General features: G+C 40.3%; 3 protein-coding genes across 3 annotated transcripts; 2 read left to right on the top strand and 1 right to left on the bottom strand.

Moving 5' to 3' along the window:
* Positions 1-1,494: 1,494 nt before the first annotated feature.
* lamtor5 (late endosomal/lysosomal adaptor, MAPK and MTOR activator 5) lies at positions 1,495-5,620 on the bottom strand. The gene is made up of 4 exons (XM_083920676.1): positions 5,514-5,620; positions 5,371-5,432; positions 2,988-3,105; positions 1,495-1,955 (listed from the first exon to the last, which is right to left on the bottom strand). The coding sequence occupies exons 1-4, from the start codon at positions 5,546-5,548 to the stop codon at positions 1,895-1,897; spliced, it is 276 nt and encodes a 91-aa protein (XP_083776802.1). The 5' UTR covers positions 5,549-5,620; the 3' UTR covers positions 1,495-1,894.
* A 2,877-nt stretch (positions 5,621-8,497) lies between these two features.
* On the top strand, positions 8,498-10,283 carry prok1 (prokineticin 1; the record flags this gene model as incomplete). The annotated part of the gene is made up of 3 exons (XM_083919612.1): positions 8,498-8,575; positions 9,617-9,742; positions 10,164-10,283. The coding sequence occupies exons 1-3, from the start codon at positions 8,501-8,503 to the stop codon at positions 10,281-10,283; spliced, it is 321 nt and encodes a 106-aa protein (XP_083775738.1). The 5' UTR covers positions 8,498-8,500.
* Positions 10,284-12,453: 2,170 nt separating this feature from the next.
* On the top strand, positions 12,454-15,215 carry LOC310952169 (pepsin A-like; the record flags this gene model as incomplete). The annotated part of the gene is made up of 9 exons (XM_083920677.1): positions 12,454-12,512; positions 12,767-12,908; positions 13,092-13,209; positions 13,845-13,963; positions 14,068-14,264; positions 14,348-14,464; positions 14,560-14,704; positions 14,894-14,992; positions 15,078-15,215. 9 exons carry the CDS (start codon positions 12,454-12,456, stop codon positions 15,213-15,215), a joined length of 1,134 nt encoding a protein of 377 aa, XP_083776803.1.
* Between the last annotated feature and the right edge of the window lie 3,992 nt (positions 15,216-19,207).

Raw genomic sequence — 19,207 nt, 5'->3', positions numbered from 1 at the left:
ATCGCCGCTGGCTCTGCTGAGGAGCTGCAGAAAAGCAAAGCCTTCACTGAGGAGAGCCACGTGACTGAGGCGTAGCAGTGAACCTCATCTTAGGGAGAAGAAAAAAAAAAAAAGCTCTGCGGTCAAAACAGCAGAGCCACCGCAGACTCAGGTCGTGCGCCACCAAGACGCACTGCACTCTCAAGTCTCCATCGCAGCCAGGCGGTGTGCAGCAGGAGGACACGCGTGTTTTCTGACCGGACACCCCTGCAGTTCATTTCTCTTCTCCCAGAGATGAGTCAAATATGTATGAAAGCGAGCGTACACCTGTCACTCTGTGGTGTCTGTCTGTTCCTACTCGAACACTCATCCCAAATGCGCACACAGGACAGCTAAGCCCCTCACTTTCCTTCTGTCTTGGACCAAACATGCGGGCCTTCACATCCCTTTCTTTTGTTGCCGTTCCAGTAACAGATGGCAGTTTGTACAGAACGGGGTAGTCCCATGTGTAAACACTGGCCCTCACTGGCTATTGGATAGGCGTGGTGTAGTTGATTTGTTAGTCTTTTCCTTACACCTATTGTCTCAGACACAGGTATCAGATCACCGACCCCATGACACCATACCTGTTTAAGGAAGCTGCCAAAGTATGAAGCCAAATGAACTCATGTTACCATGTAGGTGTCACTTCCTTGCAAGTTACCATCATTGGCAACAAGAGGCAGACCTGTCCCTACATGCTCCTATAATCAATGTGTGATATCCTTCTGCCAAATATGACTTAAAGTGTAATTCTGGTAAATCACCCCACGGGCTTTTTCGGCACTTACACACATCAAATAAGAGATCGAGACAGTTTTTTTTGTGTAAACTATTAACAGATAAATCCTGTAGAGTCGCTGTTAGACAGACATGGCTAACACTGATTAGCTCGGGGCAAAATGTTGAAGACATCGAAACGTCTTTTTTAACCACTAATACTGCTCAAAATAACACCAAACCTCTGCAGTAGCATGAGAAGAGTCCCTACACATACAACAAAGCACCAATGGCCTCCTTCCTTTTGGATTGACTTTGGTAATTGACTTGAATGGACCCAACTATGAGAGGAGCTGGTACAGGTGCCAGTTGGTAAATCTTTCGAAACACTCTGTGGTGTTATTTTGAGCAGTATAAGTGGTTAAAAAAGCCTTTTTAATGCCTTCACTGTACCGCCCCGAGCTAATCAGTGTTAGCCACGTCCGGCTGTTAGCAACTGTATCAGATTTCTCTGTTAATAGCTGATAGATTGATGATGATTTTATGCTGGAATTACACTTTAAGTGGCTTCACAGCAGTTTTAATTAATGTTTGCAAACTATAAATCTTTTTCCCCCTATTTCATGAATGGGATGAACATTTTTTCAGGTGCCAAAGAAAAAAGAATAATTGCTTATTCACAAAACCTGAGAAAAGGAGGAAATAAAGAAACAGGAAAGAGAGCGACATAAATTCAAGTCAAAGTTTATTATAGGTTGTTTTTTCGGTGCATGACTGCCAAGGATTGGATGTTAACAAAATACACAATATACATGGTTTATATATATAAAAGAATTAAATCTGTTAGATCGGTCCTGGTTTAAATATGAGATCAAAACTCCAGCAACACTTGTAGCATAAAACAACTTTATTGTATGAGGAAGTCTTACACTAAAGCTGTTACACTACAAGTGTCTCTTGAGTTTTGCCCTTTCTTTCCCCTCTCCATGCACCGAGGAGGTAGAGACGTACCAGAAACCCTCGCTCTACTTCATGAATACGGGATCAAACAGAAAAAACAGAAGACAACAGGTTCAGTCAGACCGTGATTACACTTGTGTGCCTGTTTACACGGACACGCCTTTACAATAAAACTCCCCAATGAGTCGTCTTGTCTTCAAGATGCTATTTTGTGAACGGCTACTGTGATGGTCCCGTGACTTCTCATCAGAATGTTTCTACAAAAAAAAGAAACAAACAAACAAAACAATTAACTTAAACAAACAAAACCATTAACAGGGACAAACATTCACCTGATACAAAATAACTGTAAGACAAATAATTGGCAATGTTTGAGAAACAGGTTCTTCTGATTATATCTCTGTAAGGCACATATTTGTTTCTCATTTTTATTTAGTCAGGGAGGCTTCACTGAAAGGAAGCGGTTGAAAAACACCTGGAAGCTGCCCAGTACAACCACAGCCACACCAGCCTGTCACTCACCTCTAATACTGTGTATGATGCAGTTTGACTAGTGACTGTATGACTGATCAATACCACACTCGGTGACCAGATTCCCTCAGCATGCATTATATTTTATTGTTTAATATATTTATATTCATTATTATGTTATTATTGTTGGTGATGTTGTGACCATAAAAATTATTTTTAGTATCAGTATGATCATAATCATCATCATCATCATCATGGGCATCATGCCATTAATAATGTTTTGTTTATAATAATGAATATCTGCAAATATTAAATATTGGCCTTTAAACTCGACTTTAAACCCACAGTGAAATAACATTAAGGATTGACTGCCTGTCATCTAATATCTGTCCTGGTCATAAAGGTATCGATTTACACTTCGTTGAAAAATACTGCAATCCTACCATCCTGAGCACGACAACACAGCAACTATAAGTCACTATAGGGTTTAACATTTATATATACTTAATAATATTAAGTATTGGTGTTAGTCACCAACACCTATGAACCAGAAGATGTTCCGCAAAGTCCAGAAGGTGGCAGCATAGCCATTCAAATGAAAATAAACTCCTGTGCCAAGACTTGTAGCACAGTGTGAGGTACAAAATAACAGATGTTCAATCTTTTGATTTTGGATCTCTTTCAACAGTTTTCCCCCAGATTTACTGATCTGCCCGAGTGTTAATCAAAACCGGGACAGGCAGAGCCCTTAAATTCACTGAGATGGAGAGAAAAGGTCTGTCAAGAAAAAAAAGACAAAAGGTTGTGTCAGCGCTCACCCTGACTCAGACTCCAGGCACACAGTCGGACTGTCTGTTGGGTCTTTGGAGAGAGCTGCAGCCTGTTTGGCCAAAACTGACACGACGCCGCCATGTTCATCAGACAGGGAGCCGCGGCCTGGTGATAGTGAGATACAAAAGAGCGTAACCATTACTGTTACAGAGGTGAAGAAACGTCACCTTCACCTTGAAGGAATAGTTCTCCAGGCCAGACACAGTAACTGTCGAACTCTACTGGTTGCCTGGCAACATCAGATGATGACATGACTCCAGGAAGTCCTCACACACATACAGTAAATCCCTATAGACCTTTTCAACACAACTCCATTGCTAGGCAACAGCCTTGGTCTTTATTAACTTCCTGTCAGCTGATGTCAATTACATTCACTGCAACAGGAAATAAACAAGGACACATTTAGAAGGTTTTCTTTGAAAAGCGCATTGACAGGAAGTTAACAAGGACCACGGCTGTTGCCTAGCAATGCAATTCTATTGTAAAGGTCTATAGAATGTCAGCAAAGAGAGCCGACGGTGACAGACACCCAAATAAATTCACTTTAATTTAAGGAAGAACACCAGACAATTATTCACATTTGAGAAGCTAGATCCTTTTTTTTTGCCATTCACGCTTGAAGACTACTTAAACAATTAATTATCAAAATAACTGCCAAGCTTTTTTTTTTCTGTCGATCGACTCATCAATTAATCGACTTATGGTTCAGCTCTAGTTTAGAGTGAGACAAATGAACTGTTGTGCTGTTCAATGTTAAATGATGTTGTGACTGAACTCAATATTTTGTGAATTCCAACAGTGTATCAGTAAAACCATCAGTGTCAGTCCGCATAATCTAGACTCTGTGTACAAAGCTATTGAGTGTTTTAACTTTTCACCTTCCTGCCAGGTACGGTCATTTAAAGTATAGATCCAGGAATAAGCTTTCTAAAATTGTGTCAATGGCAAGCCAAATAGCTGGCAGACCCCAAAAGCCTTTGACACAACTCAATACAGAAAGGATGAAGAAGAAAGAGAGGAGCACCCGTCTTCTCTCCAGAGTCCCTCTGGGAACTAAAAATATATTTAAAAGTCCTTTATCTCAAGTGCCATGAACATTGTTAACTCAACAATTGACAGGTAGATGTATCTGTTGCTATTGCTGTATGACTCCTCTGTCTTCTATGTGTCTGTTTTTAATGGGGTCAGCCCTTTGTTCCCACATTTTTAAGATTTTTTTTCACTCAACATTTTGAAAGTTAGGCCCTATGCCCTCTGTCTATCTCTGTCCATCTGTTTGTCTTTTCTCTCTTTATCACTTCTTTTCTTCCTCCCCAACCGGTGCAGACAGATGCCCGTCCCCCGTAGAGCTGGGTCTGTCCGACGTTCCTGCCTGTTAAAGGGAAGGTTTTCAACACCACTGTGTACTCATGGGGGAATTGTTGGGTCTTTGTAAATCATAAATAAGTCAGAGAGTGGTCTTTACCTACTCTGTAAAGTGTCCTGAGATAACGTTTGTTATGATTTGGCACCTGTGGGAACATGGCTCGCTCCTGTTTTTAACTAACTCTCTGACTGATTTTTTTATTTAACCTTTATTTATGATGTAATCTTTAATTTAATACAGTTTGTCATTTCTTGACATGACAAACTGTCATTTCAGTTTGTCACGTCTTCAGCCGAAGACAAGTGTCCATCCCGGTGACAATAAAGATCTATTCCAGCGGTTTTCAAACTTTGTACATGACGTACGACCTCAATAAATATCAGGTTCTCTGATATTAAAGTACCACCACTAAGACCAGTTTTAAAATACAGCAGCGTAGGCCGAGAGCTCAAAAGAGGACGGTTTATTCCTAATCAGAAGATAATTTATTGTTGACCGTCTTCAGCCACAGCACAGTTGTGGGAAGCATCAGAACTGACATGTCAGTGTCTTTTACCTCTGCTCCCTCTCTTCCATCACAGTTTAGCTCGTAACTCATGACCGTGACTACATAACAGGTGATATTGGAACGAAAATATGACGGTAAACGCTAAACTTATTTTAAATTACATTTTAAGGATCTTAAAAGTTTAAGTATTTTCTTATTGGTATATTAACGTAATAATCAATGTTTGCTTTTTTTTTTACTTTGGAGATATGGACCACCTGAGAAAGTTTCAGTTCCACCAGTGGTACAAGTACCCCAGTTTGAGAACCAGTGATCTATTATATCCCAAGTAATTAATGCTGGACTCGTGACTGTTTATACAAAGAGACATATGTCGGTGTATTATTTAGGTTGGAGGTGATTACTCGAGTAATGTAGTGAATTTCTGGTTTAAATTAACTTGAGCAACATTTCCATATAAACCTCAGACAGAACAAGTGACTCAGTGTTTGCTCACAGCCCAGGTTGTGTCCTTGTTGATCCGTGCAGAGCACACCGACGACTGCTGGGTTCTTCATGCTGTCAACAACAGACCAACAAACAGCTTTCAGTCGTCTTTAACGAACACAAACTGGGATCCACAGTCTGGGGTTCACTTACGTATCATCGAGATGCTGCTCCAGGGTCGACTCCATTATTAACAGTCCTAAGTAACCGCAAAAGTCAGTTGTGTGTTTGAAGATCTGTTGTTTTGGTTGTATTCTTCCTCAACGCTTCCGGTTTGAGTCAGCTGACCGTCGCGTGCACTACGGGTCCCTGTGAGGGCCAACACACGAAGCGCTTTAAACCAGGCTGACCAGAAAACGCGAAAAGGTACTGTATAATACTATCATTATTTCATGTTTATGATATTTAAATGCTCTAGGGAGATTTCATAGCATATCAGCGTTTGATATATAGCTTAATATACTGTAGATGTATTTATAATTCCTGGCTTCTACATTAAAATCGTTTTCTAAACTGGATTAGTTGTGAAATGAAACCTTTCCTCTCTATATTCATAATTCATATGTTACTCTCTTCACCCAAGCCAGAGTGAGAAATGGATTTGGATATTCAGAATTGCATAAGTATGAAATTAGATTACTTGAGTTATTTTTTCCCCCTGAGTGTCGGATATAATCCAGTTCCCACTTTGTTCTCAAGCATTGCACAGTGGGTCCCAACCGGATGACTCTTACAATTAGCTGAGGTCGCCCAAAAACAGCTCCAGCATCACATGTTCCTGAGTCATAAAAAAAAACAGTAATTTGGTGAAATATATGAAGTTCTCATCACTATAACAATTGAAATCATCTTTAGAAACAAACACCAGGAATCAACACTAACAAAATACTGTGATCTTTACCTTTAACGCCTGAGCTTTACTGAACATAAAATATAGTATTAATATCATGACTCTAAAGCAGGGGACATGTTCATCTTCCTTTTGTCGATGGATTTTTGTGTTTTCTTCCAAAGTTTAGCTGCAGGCCATCGCCTGGGCTCACCTCCCCTGCATGATTTCTGCTGCCTGTCCCAAGACGGCGAGGCTTCAGTGCTCCTGCTGACAGGGCAGAAATGGGTGAATGTAATTATGTGGCCGCTGCATTGGAGGAATCCATCACCTGTTCAGCAGCAGGGTAATGTGCTGCCGACTAACCCATGGGGTATGCTCTCCCTCCTCTCCCCTAATTCTTCTATCTCTTCCTCTCCTCTTTGCTCTCTCATATTTCTCTCCTCACAGCTTAAATCAGAGCCCTGACGCTTCCTCTGTCAGCCTGCTGCTCATCACTGTCCGAGCGCGCACGTAGGCCAACACACGTAGGCCTGGAAGTTTACACATGCAGAATAATTTACAAGGTACACATACACGTGACATCTTCTTCCCCTGTCACACACACATACACATGCATGCGTTTGCGTCAAACACACTCATACAAGTAATTTAAAATCTTGTACGAAGGGGGTTTGGCATCGACACTAGATTCCCTTAGTTGCTACATATGGCGACTTTACAACCACAGTAAATCTCCAAATGAACCCAGAATAAAGACGTGACTCTGAGTCGTATAATTCAGGGATCTCACTATTGTTCAAGTAATTTAGCACAAAATATTTCTCATTATTCATATTGTGTTGTCCATCAAGTGACACTATAGTGTAGTCTTTCCAAATTTGCTCACACTTTTGATTTAATTGTTTTCAAATGAAATAAGTATAGAGAATTAATTAAAACATTATAACAGAGGCATCGTATTAGATCTGCAAAACAAACTGAACCACGTTATTCCTTCTCTAAAAAAAGACCAATTCCGAACAGAAATAAAAAAAAATCTGTCAAAATTGACATTTCTATATAACTGTAGATCAAAATTAGAGAACAAAATTAGAAATACTTGATTTATTGTGGAATACTGTTATTTTTTACTGTTCATAATTTGATAGAATATCTGCTGTGACTATACCACGGCTGTACTAGGATGTTTTTTATTTTAAATAACCAAGGCACTTCAACAAAAACCTTTATTTTATGAAAAAGCAGTGAGCAAAATTAAAGAACAGTAACCATTGTGTCAGAAGAGAAGATTTAAACAATGTTTTCTTTCTTTATGATTCAAAAACAAATAGGAAGTGTAGAGGCTTTGAATGACTTCAGCCCATCTGCGCCCACAGGACATCACTAGTTTCTCTCACTGCTCTGGTTTGATCTTGGTCCATTCTTCTTCAGTCTCTTCCACAGTTCAGTAACTGTAGTGGGTTTATTAGCCATTACTTTGTTGCTGAGGATTTCCAGAGATTCTCTATGGGGTTTATATACCAAACATAATACACAATACTTAAATGACAGGGTTGTGCGTTAAAGCTGTTGTGCTTAAACCTTATAGGCCCCATTCTCTCAGTGTGGATAAACTGCTGATGGGCGGTTAAAGTTGATGGCAGCTGTCACAACACATGGCATCATGGCACTCTAAACTAACTAAAATAAGGCATATCACTTCCCGTCCTTACATGAAGCCCGCTTTATGAGTCAGCCTGTGGTAATATCAGTAAACTGGTTATGCTTTGATGATGATTTGTCTTGTCCTGGCTGCTTCAGACTGACAAATACTCTCGGATTTCATGGCACCTGTGCCCTTTTTAACAAAAGAGGTGTCCGATTCATTTCAGCTCTTATGAATGTCATCACTTGTTGAGTATTTTTCCATATTTTTCGTGTTGGCTCAAAACACTTGAGTCATGGAAACCCTGTCAGCCTCTGCTCTGAGCAGATGTACGGTCAGACCTCATGTTCGAGGCAAAGATGCACAAGTAGAGGGGACCTGTGTGAGCCTTCAGTCAGCCGTCATCTGGATGGGTAAAATGATGAAGCTTCTGAGGAGACAGGCAGAGAGGGCGTGGGGAGATCTCAGACATGGCGAGGGAGGAAGGGTTGGGTGGGGGTCGGAGGTGGATAAAGAGAGGGAGAGAGTGTGGCTCCCCCCTCTGAGGAGTTCTGTGAACCTTGATGAGTGACCGGGGATCCAGTGCGAGGTGCCGGAGAGACCGTTAACAGCTGTTGTCCAGTGTTGAGGGTGTTGAGAGAGTCCAGTTCTCCTGTTGCTGTCATGGGCTTCAGAGCGGTGCTGCTGTCCTTCCTCCTGGTGTCTCTGAGCTGGTCCAGAGGAGCCATTATCACAGGGGTGAGTGAGAGGTTTCTGGCTCTGCTGCACATGCACCGTTAGGTCAGTTTTGTTTTGATATTATATCAGTTTATTAGGTGCATGTTTAAGCAATTTTAGAGTGTATATCTATCACAAATGACTGATTACGTCATATGTTCTATTGAGATTAAAGATTTTTCATTGTGATCTTCTCTTTCTGTGATTGTTTTCTTTCTCTTTGAAAGTGTGTGACACTGTGATCCTACACTGAGAAATATTTTCATTATTGCTTAATCTGTCAGTTACGTTTTTCAATTACTGAGTTTATTGTTTAGTCTCTAGTTTTAAAAAATGACAAAAGTCAATCAAAAGTTTCCTGAGCCTAAGGGGACATCTTCAAGTTTTTGTCTGACAAACAGTCAAAAATATTGAATTTACAGCAATATAAAACAGAAAAAGCCGGTAATCCTCACATTTGGGAGGCAGGAGCCAGCAGATGTCTGGTATATTTGCTTGATAAATGACTTGGCAATTAACTTATTGTCAGAATTGACAGTTGATTTTCTTTTGATGGAGTAATTAGGAATCAAATACTGTAGTTTCAGCACTAATTCTAGCTATGCACTCTAAAGCGCGCTGTACTTGCACTCTAACGGTACCTTGACTTTAGATTTTTGGTTTGATTTTCTAATGTTCAAACTATTAAAAACAGTCTCTATATATGCCAACAGCACAATTCACTTTTCTGGATCATTTTGTAAAATTTGATTACCCATGACTGACAGGAGGAGACCACATCCTCTTCCGCCTCAAGTCCACTGGAAAAACGAGAGGAAATGATCTGTGTCCTCGGATTGATATTCATTTGTAAATGAATTAGGGAGATGACAGGCAATTGGTAAAATGGCTTTCACTGTATGAACATTAGGGAACATCTCTATTACAGTAAATAAAAATGAAATAGATTGAAACATAAAAGGGAATTTCTATTAGCATAAATAGAATTGAGTGACTGTCATCAAAATAACTCTCCTTGTCTGCCTCTTTGTTCGTTCTGTCCTCGTCCACCTCGTCCCGCAGGCCTGTGAGAGAGACGTGCAGTGTGGTCTTGGTCTCTGCTGTGCCGTCAGTCTATGGCTGAGGGGCCTGAGGATGTGCGTCCCGAGGGGCGTGGAGGGGGACGAATGCCACCCCTTTAGCCACAAGGTGGGGATAAATGTGTCACTAATCTTCCTGCATCACACTCTCTGCCCCCCCCACACACACACACACACACACACACACACACAAACACACACACACACACACACACACACACACACACACACACACACACACACACACACACACACACACAATTATTGTTTTCAGTGTTAGTAGAAATTCAGATTATATCAGGCTGCTGTCAGGTTGGCTGAAGCTTTAGAAAAGCTGCTGATAACTGCAGAGGCTATTGATCTTCTCGAGAGCGAACCAGCCAATCAGAGCCATACATCACTTTGATCATCTGGAAACGACAACAATTAGTCCTGCTCACACCACATCCGTCTCTGAATTCAGACTTTTAGAGAGCAGTGGACAGCTCCACTTCTCAACTGATCCCTCCGCCTCTTTTCCCCACTTTCAGGTGCCCTATCCAGGAAAAAGGCACCATCACACGTGCCCCTGTCTGCCCCACTTGGTGTGCACCAGTTACGGTGAAAGCAAGTATAGATGTACTGACGACTTCAAAAACCTGGACTATTAACGCCCAAGCATTCAGATGAAGAAGAGCACAACAGCTTTCAGAGTGAAGACGTGAACAGGCTGTGGATCAGAAACATATTTATTCTTCACTGGCTGTATTCTTCATTTGTGTCCTCTGTGCACTATAACACAATGTTTGGATTCTACCGATCCAGACATCAAGGACAGAAACGTGTAACCTATTAAAAAAGAGCCACAGCAGACGTGAGACACTTTTTACATAACAAAAGCTACTGGTGAACAATTAAAATATTTACTGTTCTGTTTTCATGCACACTTTATGTTAATTTATCAAGAAAATGTCTAAATATTATTGTCAATAAAAGTATTATAACAACCTTGTTGGACACTTGTCTGTGGAGTTGTTCAGTTTATGTAACTTGATTAAACATAATGTGCACTATGGGATGTCAAGTGGTTTTAATCACGGTCTGATAATAATGAAGGTCATCACATAATTTTCTCTATCGCCATGAACAAACTCATAACCTTGATATGAAACAGAACGTTTCCAACAATAGATTTAGATTCTTTTTTCTTTTCTTTGGCCTTTTTTTTTACTGTTTTTTTACTCACAGAGTAAAGCTTAACAAACGCAGTTTTCTAATGTATGGATTGTTTCTTTAAATATTAAATTAAAACTATTTTATGAAAAAAAATAATGAGGTGTATGGTTTACGTATTTTTTTATCATTAATAATAATGATAATAATATTAAATATAACATTATTATAAGTACTAGTAGTAGAAGAATTATTATCACTAAATACTTTATAAGAGATAACAAAATGTTAAAGGGTCAAATGAATTTAATAGATACAAAAAAAAAACACAGTAAATCACAAGAGATATTACAAGTTGTGGTATTCATTAAAGGGACAATGGTGGAATGTGACTAATAACATTTACAATTTTAACAAGTACAATTTTGTGGTGCTTGTACTCAAGTAGTTACTTATAATGCTGCTTTATATGCTTTTTACTTCATTACATTAACAACTGCAGTTACTTTGTAGATCAAGTTATTAAATACAAAAGTCATTTTTCTGCACAAGGACTACTTTTACAACACTACATCACTGATTATGTAGGACTGTTTTGTAATGGAGTGTTTCCATTGTGGTTTTGCTACTTTCACCTAAATAATTAATCTTTGTTTTTTTTCCGACCATTGTTCTTTGATGAGAGTTACTTTCATCAACCATGCAAATATGATAAATTAATGATAATATAATAAAATAGTAATTCACTTTCCAGTCAAAGTCAAATTACAGTATATTAGCTGCATTTTGTGATTGTTTGTTCACACTGCACGCCGTGTCACTGCGTCTCTGTTTTGTGCATTGCTGTTATCAGATAACTCAGTAGCTCAACCTCCGCTCACACCTTTGGAAACTGTGGAAACTTTCAATATCAATGTTACACAGAACAGCTCTGGACATCAAATCCCCTGATCTACATGTCAACACATTAAGTGTGTACTGTATCCATTAAACACTTATCAGTACAATAGTAGAAACGTGGATTACTGAACGGACACAGGCCCGGGGGCCCGAAGTGTCAGAACCCAGATGCGACATGACCACAACAAAACAAAAAACAACATAGATACACAAAGAGACCACAAAAAGCCTCACAACAACTAGGGGCAGAACGATGGAACCACAGAGTAACGTCGACAACGAGGCACAAAACAACACCAAGACGAGGCTAAACAACATTAAAGTGTATCTTACTTCTGTAGAGGTGGCGGGGCCTTTTACATGTCTGTGCCCAGGGGCCCATTGTCTCAACAATCAAACACGTGGCTTTCAATGAGTGGTTGCTGCACAACATCGAGCATCATTTCTCTTAATTGTGATTATTTTAACATACAACAGACATACATAAAATATCAGCTGCACTATATAAAGCACAATTGATTTTACAGTAAACTGAAATGAAATGATTTCTAGAATTCCAGCAGAAGTTTCCATTGTTCATTTGTTTAACGGGATATTTGCTCCTATAGATAAGAGTCACTGTATCGCATAAATCTTATCACCAGCTGATACCTGGTATCAAGTAATGGAAGGGCATTTTGGAGACACAACCTTGATTTGTTGTATTTAAGGGCTGGGCTCTGCAGCTGGAACTTCACTTCACTCGAAGGAGTCCAAAAGTAAAGTGACATGATGAAGTGGCTCGTGGTCCTCTCAGCCCTCGTGGCTTTCTCCGAATGCTTCCATAAGTAAGTCTGACCTGGCTGATTGAAAACCAACCTGTTCTTTTTTTCTTTGACATTTTACACCTGAATAGTCTGAAAGGCAATCTCTCCATCTAGTATTCCTGAGGGAAAGTCTAAAGGCCATCGTGCTTTGAGCAACCACACCTTTTCAAACTTGCACGCAGCTCAAAGTGGAACTTACTTTCTGATTTCTCCAGCTATAAAATGCTGGACATCTGTGCATTTTGCTGATTCTGTATTCACGTTTCTGTGCGTAGGATTCCCCTGATCAAGGGAAAGACTGCCAGGCAAGACCTGCAGGAGAAAGGATTATGGGAGCAGTACAGGAAGGAGCATCCCTACAACCCCATGGTCAAGTTCTACCAGAGCGGTACTGAGCAAATGACCAACGATGCTGATGTAAGTCCAGACCAGAGACATTTATAATGCAGTAGTAGCACAAAGCAGCTATTTTATGTTGAAAGAAATAAAATACTTATATCAACCTCTGTTTCTGCAACACTGCAACAACACAACTTTTTTTTCCATTTGAGTCAAGTCCATAATCTGCAGCTGTCACTGTGTTGTCTTGTTTCCCTCTAGTTGTCCTACTATGGCGTGATCTCCATCGGCAACCCTCCTCAGTCCTTCAGCGTCATCTTTGACACCGGCTCCTCCAACCTGTGGGTCCCTTCAGTCTACTGCAACGACCAGGCCTGCAGTAAGTGTTTCTGAGACTACCAGTCTCAACCCAGGCTGTTAAAAGTCGCCTTCTGTGCTTCATTCATTTGGATAGTGTCTTACACAGTGGTGGAAAGTAACTACTGTATTTAAGTTACTCTTTCATTGAGTATTTCAATTGTATGCTTTAGTCTTCTTTTAACTCTACTATATTTATTTGACAACTTGTTACGCTGCAGAATAACATTTTGCATATGAAACATGCAATTATTTATGCATAGATAAAATATAATACATAGCTTGTTATAGATTTAATTACCCAAATGTGTATAAACTAAAGTAGTAGTAGGTCCACTTTCACCAGCTGCAACAAACGTAGTAATGCATCAGAACTTACAACCCAACCGCATAATTATATTACACTGACAGGAAAAATTCTGCAACATTTGAAACTAAGTAAAACTTTAATTTCAGGGATTTAAATTGTAATGCAGTATTTTTAGTTTGTATTTTACTAGTGGACAATTGAATTAGTTGTTCAACAACTAATATAGATTATCAATTATCAGTGTATGTACAAAACTCTGTGCAGTTACGCAATGACAAGTTTTTTTTTTGTTTTTTTTTGGCATATTCTTAAAATGCACATTTGACCAAGACCCTGTTCATCTGCAGATAACCACAAGAAATTCAACCCACGGCAGTCCTCCACCTTCAAATGGGGCAGCGAGTCTCTGTCCATCCAGTATGGCACCGGCAGCATGACTGGATATCTGGCCAGTGACACTGTTGAGGTAACCAAAACCCCTGGAACAAAATGCTTGGTGTATTTAGACTTCAAACAGGCGTGTCTCTGTGCTCTGTTGAACTGTGACTGACTGCTGTCTTGTGTATCCAGGTGGGCGGCATCTCTGTGGCCAACCAGGTGTTTGGAATTAGTCAAAGTGAGGCTGCCTTCATGGCTCACATGGTGGCTGATGGCATCCTGGGATTGGCCTTCCAGAGCATCGCCTCTGACAACGTCGTGCCTGTCTTCGACAACATGGTCAACCAGGGACTAGTGTCTCAGGCCATGTTCTCCGTCTATCTGAGCCGGTACTGAAACAGGACGGTGGACGGGAAATGTGTCATTTCCTGTGACATTTTATTGATGCAGAACGTTTTTGTTCCCCTCTCAGCAACAGTGAACAGGGCAGTGAGGTGGTCTTCGGTGGTGTTGACAGCAGCCACTACACCGGACAACTCACCTGGATCCCTCTGACCTCTGCCACATACTGGCAGATCAAAATGGACAGGTACAAAGAAAACAGACCAAAAACTAACCACAAACATAAGTTGCACAAAGTGCCCCAGCTTAGCTGTATAACTCACCTTCTGTACCTCCTTACAGTGTTACCATCAATGGACAGACTGTTGCCTGCGCTGGTGGCTGCCAGGCCATCATCGACACTGGCACCTCCCTGATTGTCGGCCCAACCAATGACATCAACAACATGAATTCCTGGGTTGGAGCTTCAACCAACCAGTACGGAGAGGTGAGTCATACCATCCGACCGTACCATTTTCTGAACCCAGAGTAAACAAACATTTAATGCTCTGACGTCAAAACTTTCAAATAAAAATAATTTAGCAGGACTCGGTTACTTGCTCTAGCTGGAAACCTGTAAAATACCAATAAATACGACTTCTGCCGATTCAACTCTGCGTGTGTGTTGTTCTTACAGGCTACGGTGAACTGCCAGAACATCCAGAGCATGCCTGAGGTCACCTTTACTCTCAATGGAAACGCCTTCACTGTCCCTGCATCTGCCTACGTCTCTCAGGTCAGTTAGACCCCTGTCAGCCACTGCAACAGAAAAGTCTTGAACTCTCCTGTAAATAAACGTATTTTCCCTCGTCTCTCCACAGAGCTCCTATGGTTGCAGCACTGGCTTTGGCCAGGGTGGCTCTCAGCAGCTCTGGATCCTGGGAGATGTCTTCATCAGGGAGTACTACGTTGTCTTTGATTCCAAAGACCAATACGTTGGTCTGGCCCACTCTGTCTAATCGAAGGAGACACCTGATGGATAATCTATAAATTTGTATTTCCTTGTAGAGACTTCTGATTGAAAGCAGAAAACAAATATTGTGCAAATGGAGATTTGGAAACATGAACATTTTGTTGTTGCCTTTGCATTAAATGGATTATAGCAAGTAAAAAGCATTCTGTGTAAGTTTTGTGTGTCAGTCTGAATGTGGGGATAACAGAAAAGATCACACATTAAGTGCGGCGACAACGTCCTTAGAAACATCTTTAGCCGCCTTAGTTTCGGGTTACAGCGCTGTACTGAAATGTCACAGGAATAAGAATCTGTTCATCCTGTTCATTCATTCGCTCTTAAGAGAAACTTGACCTTTTACAAACGATACAAAAAGGATTGCCGCCAGCTTTTTTGTGTAAAGGAGGAAGAGGCCCAGAATAGAATATCGAGCGGCTCTCAGAACATGGTCAGAGGGCCAGGTTGTAATCGAGAATATACTGATAAGGACAAACATTGATTTAACAAAAGATAACCTTATGACACGATCTGACAACTCTGCTGCTATTTCAACCTGAAAACAGTGTTGAAAAGACTTAGAGGAAACCACACGGAAGCAAACACAAGTGATGAATCTCATTTTACCAGAAAACGTTCCATTTTGTTTTTAAATGCAGTAGTTCTCAATTGTTTTTCAGCCAATATACAGGGGACCCCCTCATGTAAGGAATAATTTGATGTAGCCTATTTTTCCAACTTCTTAGCTATGTAAAAGAACAACACAAGCAACATGAAATGTGTATTAAACACATTTGCACCATCTCACCACAATAAGCAATGCAACAATAATATTAACTTTATTGATCCCGGAAGGGGAAATTCCATTTTTTCAATTAGCTGCAAGTAACACTGTACTTTAACAAAATATCAATGGCAAATCAAGTGAAAGGGCTGATTAGAAGTGCATTTCAGAACACACACACACACACACACACACACACACACACACACACACACACACACACACACACACACACACACACACACACACCAAGATAGGTGTGAAGTGAACTGTTGCACTCTATACAGTGCATAGGCTAAAAAATACACTGATTCTGGTTATGGTCTTTAAAAATATACACAGTTTGTTAGATTAACACGTGATCTATAAAAAATCTAAAATTCAAATATACGAGTTGAATATGCTGCTACTTGAACTTGGAAACCTTTTGTAAATAACTGTCACGGTAATTTAAATAAATGATTCTGATATCTTGGAGTACACTTTGAGAATCAATGCTTTAATGAACTATCGTATCATTTTGTTTAAAGTAATTTATAATTTTTCACAAAATACATGCAACACACACTTTAAGTTTGGTGCTTTAATATTGCACTTCCATAAAATTGGGGATTCAACAAATGTTAAATAGCTGCTGGTTCCTACCTTCCCCATAATTTGACCAAGTGCATGTTTTTCTTCCTTCCTGCCTAGTGAATGTCTTTGTGGTTCTACCCGTGTCTTGTAAACATTTAAGTGTAAAATCAATGGACTTCCTTGTCACAACAGAATGGAGAAACAAATAAACCATCAAAATCAGAAACTAACTTTCATAGGTATTCACTGGTGGATTGCCAGAGTGGAGTACTCCACCATCCCATCATGCTCTGCGCTCCAGGTCGGGTCAGGGGCTCCTGCTTGCGTTTTGTGCATACCCAGGTTTGCGTACACCTCTTTGTGCTTCTGGTGAGCTCTGAAGTCCACTGTTGTGTAGACGATGCCGCTCATTTCCTGGGGGCGACACACTTTGTCAAGAGACAGTGTTGTGGAGGAAGTTTGAAGCATAAACATGCAATCTGCTTTTTTGGAAACAAGTGACAATGAATCACAGTCGCTGCATGTTCCGTGTTTAGCACTTACCGGGGCCTCTTGTTTCAGTGACTCACACAGAGTTTCTCCAAATTTATCTAGAAAGAAAAACAATATCATGCTGGTTCTATTTACCCCTTTCAAAAAGATTCACAATATATATACATTTTAAGATAATTGCTTACCTGGCTGTTTATGTTTTGCCTTGACTTTGCAGCAAACAACACTAATAACTGAAGTGATAAAAACCGTCACTGTGATGGACACAATGGCAGCTAGTGGAACGCCAAAACTCCAGGGAACTCTGGACAGGAAATATACATGTCTTATCTTCAGTCAGAGAGCACTGTTTGGCCAGTGAGCAACAGATAATGAGTAATCTGCAGAGTGAATACCTGGGACTGTCACTGTGATCCTGTGCCAGAGCAGGCCCAGTGGAGGCTGGTGGTGTTGTGGAGATGTTGGGGGCTTTGATGGTTGTTGTCGGTGAAGGCTGAGGCAGACTGTGGTGACCTGAAACCTCTGCACAGTGCAAGAACATACAGTATATTTATATTTAAGCTTCCAGAGTTTGGGCTGGAATTAACCTTTGCAATTGTTTCAATGCTTTGCCAGGGGGGAAAAATACACTAAAATATTATTATAACATTCATCTTATGAAGCTGTAATAATGCAGTTTTTGTTATTGTACACACTTGAGGCTAGGGCATAATTCACATTTATAACGTCACATTAACAAAGATTATAAGACTGCTTACCAGACACCTCGACATAGTAATCACTGTAGATGCGGTTCTGAGTTCCCAGCACAATACATCTGTAATAGCCTCCGTCCACAAACTGCACATTTGATATTTGAAATTCTATCCAGCCGTCTCTCTCAGTTTTTGTAACTCTTCCTTTCAGTAAATCACAGGTGAATCCTGCACTGTCCAGCAGCTTGTAACATCCTCCCGGATAGAGTTTACAGCAGGACTTGTTGTAACTATTGTAAAATGAAGGGAAGAAGAGCCTCAGCAGAACGTGTTCAGACTCCTCGACCCTCTGCTGCCCTTTAAGATGAGGGATATCTGCAAAAATAAACATTTCTCATTAATGTGTCATTAGTCATGGAGAACAAAACTGTCAAATTTGGCTTTTTATTGTTCAACGTACCCAAAAAAAGACACAAGACAAGGGCAAACTTCATCTTCAGTGTAATGCTCACTGAGGCTCAGCACTTTTAGACACTTTTCCACTCTTTTTAGAGGATGTGAGGCCCCTCCTCGCTGAAGAAAGGAGGAAGTTCATCAGCTGGAAGGCACTGACAGACGTGTCCCTGTCTGTGCAGACTCCTTTAGGCACACTTCTGATATATTTCATTTTTAACATCTTTTTTCAAGTACATCATGAGTCAACTAGATGTAAATGCTCTCCTGATTGGGTGGTACTTTTCGTTTCTTACAAATAGAGTAGAGATAAAGTTAATTCAGCATTTTACTTCGACTTTTTCTAACTCAGGAGCACTCCAGGGGTTGTGTGAGCCCACCCAAATGCTCTTTACACTTCAAACAGACGTCTGTGTTAAACTGATATCCCTAATAGATTTATTTTGAAGTTTTCAGATACTACACAGTTGTATTAGTTCAGTAGCATTCTCTTATAAATATGTAGGTGTCTATATCCTGATTCATCCTGGAGTGCACATATAGATTATATCTGTAGCAAGGTTCACTCATTGACTTTCTTAAGACACTGGGGTCATTTGGAGCAAACAAACATATCCTATTATTATTTTTCCAACCTATTATACAGAATGTTATGCAGTAGGAATCAGTGCATGGTCCAATACATTTTATTTGAAGAACATCTGCTTTTGCCTTCACAGATTTATAATCCCATAGGCTCTAATTTACACGTTAATTTGTTCCTCTGTCTGTCAAATTACTAAATCGACTAAAGTGCGGGTTCTGAGTAATAGGCCTCGCCTCACTTCACCCGGCTCGAACGCTGAATGTAAAAGGGAGCGTTTTTGTCGTGTCTGGTGTGATTTAGGATTGTAGTATGGTTTTGTTGTTGGATAGTGTCCTGCATTTATGTGAAACAGGGTATGTCTTGCAATACACATTTGGGAAATATTCTGATATAAAGTCAAATCAAATCAAAACTAC

The sequence above is a fragment of the Echiichthys vipera genome (genome assembly GCF_963691815.1).
Source record: "Echiichthys vipera genome assembly, chromosome: 9".
Lineage (NCBI taxonomy): Eukaryota > Metazoa > Chordata > Actinopteri > Perciformes > Trachinidae > Echiichthys > Echiichthys vipera.
The sequence above is the reverse complement of the archived record's forward strand: the minus strand, read 5'-3'. Positions and strand labels throughout refer to the sequence as shown.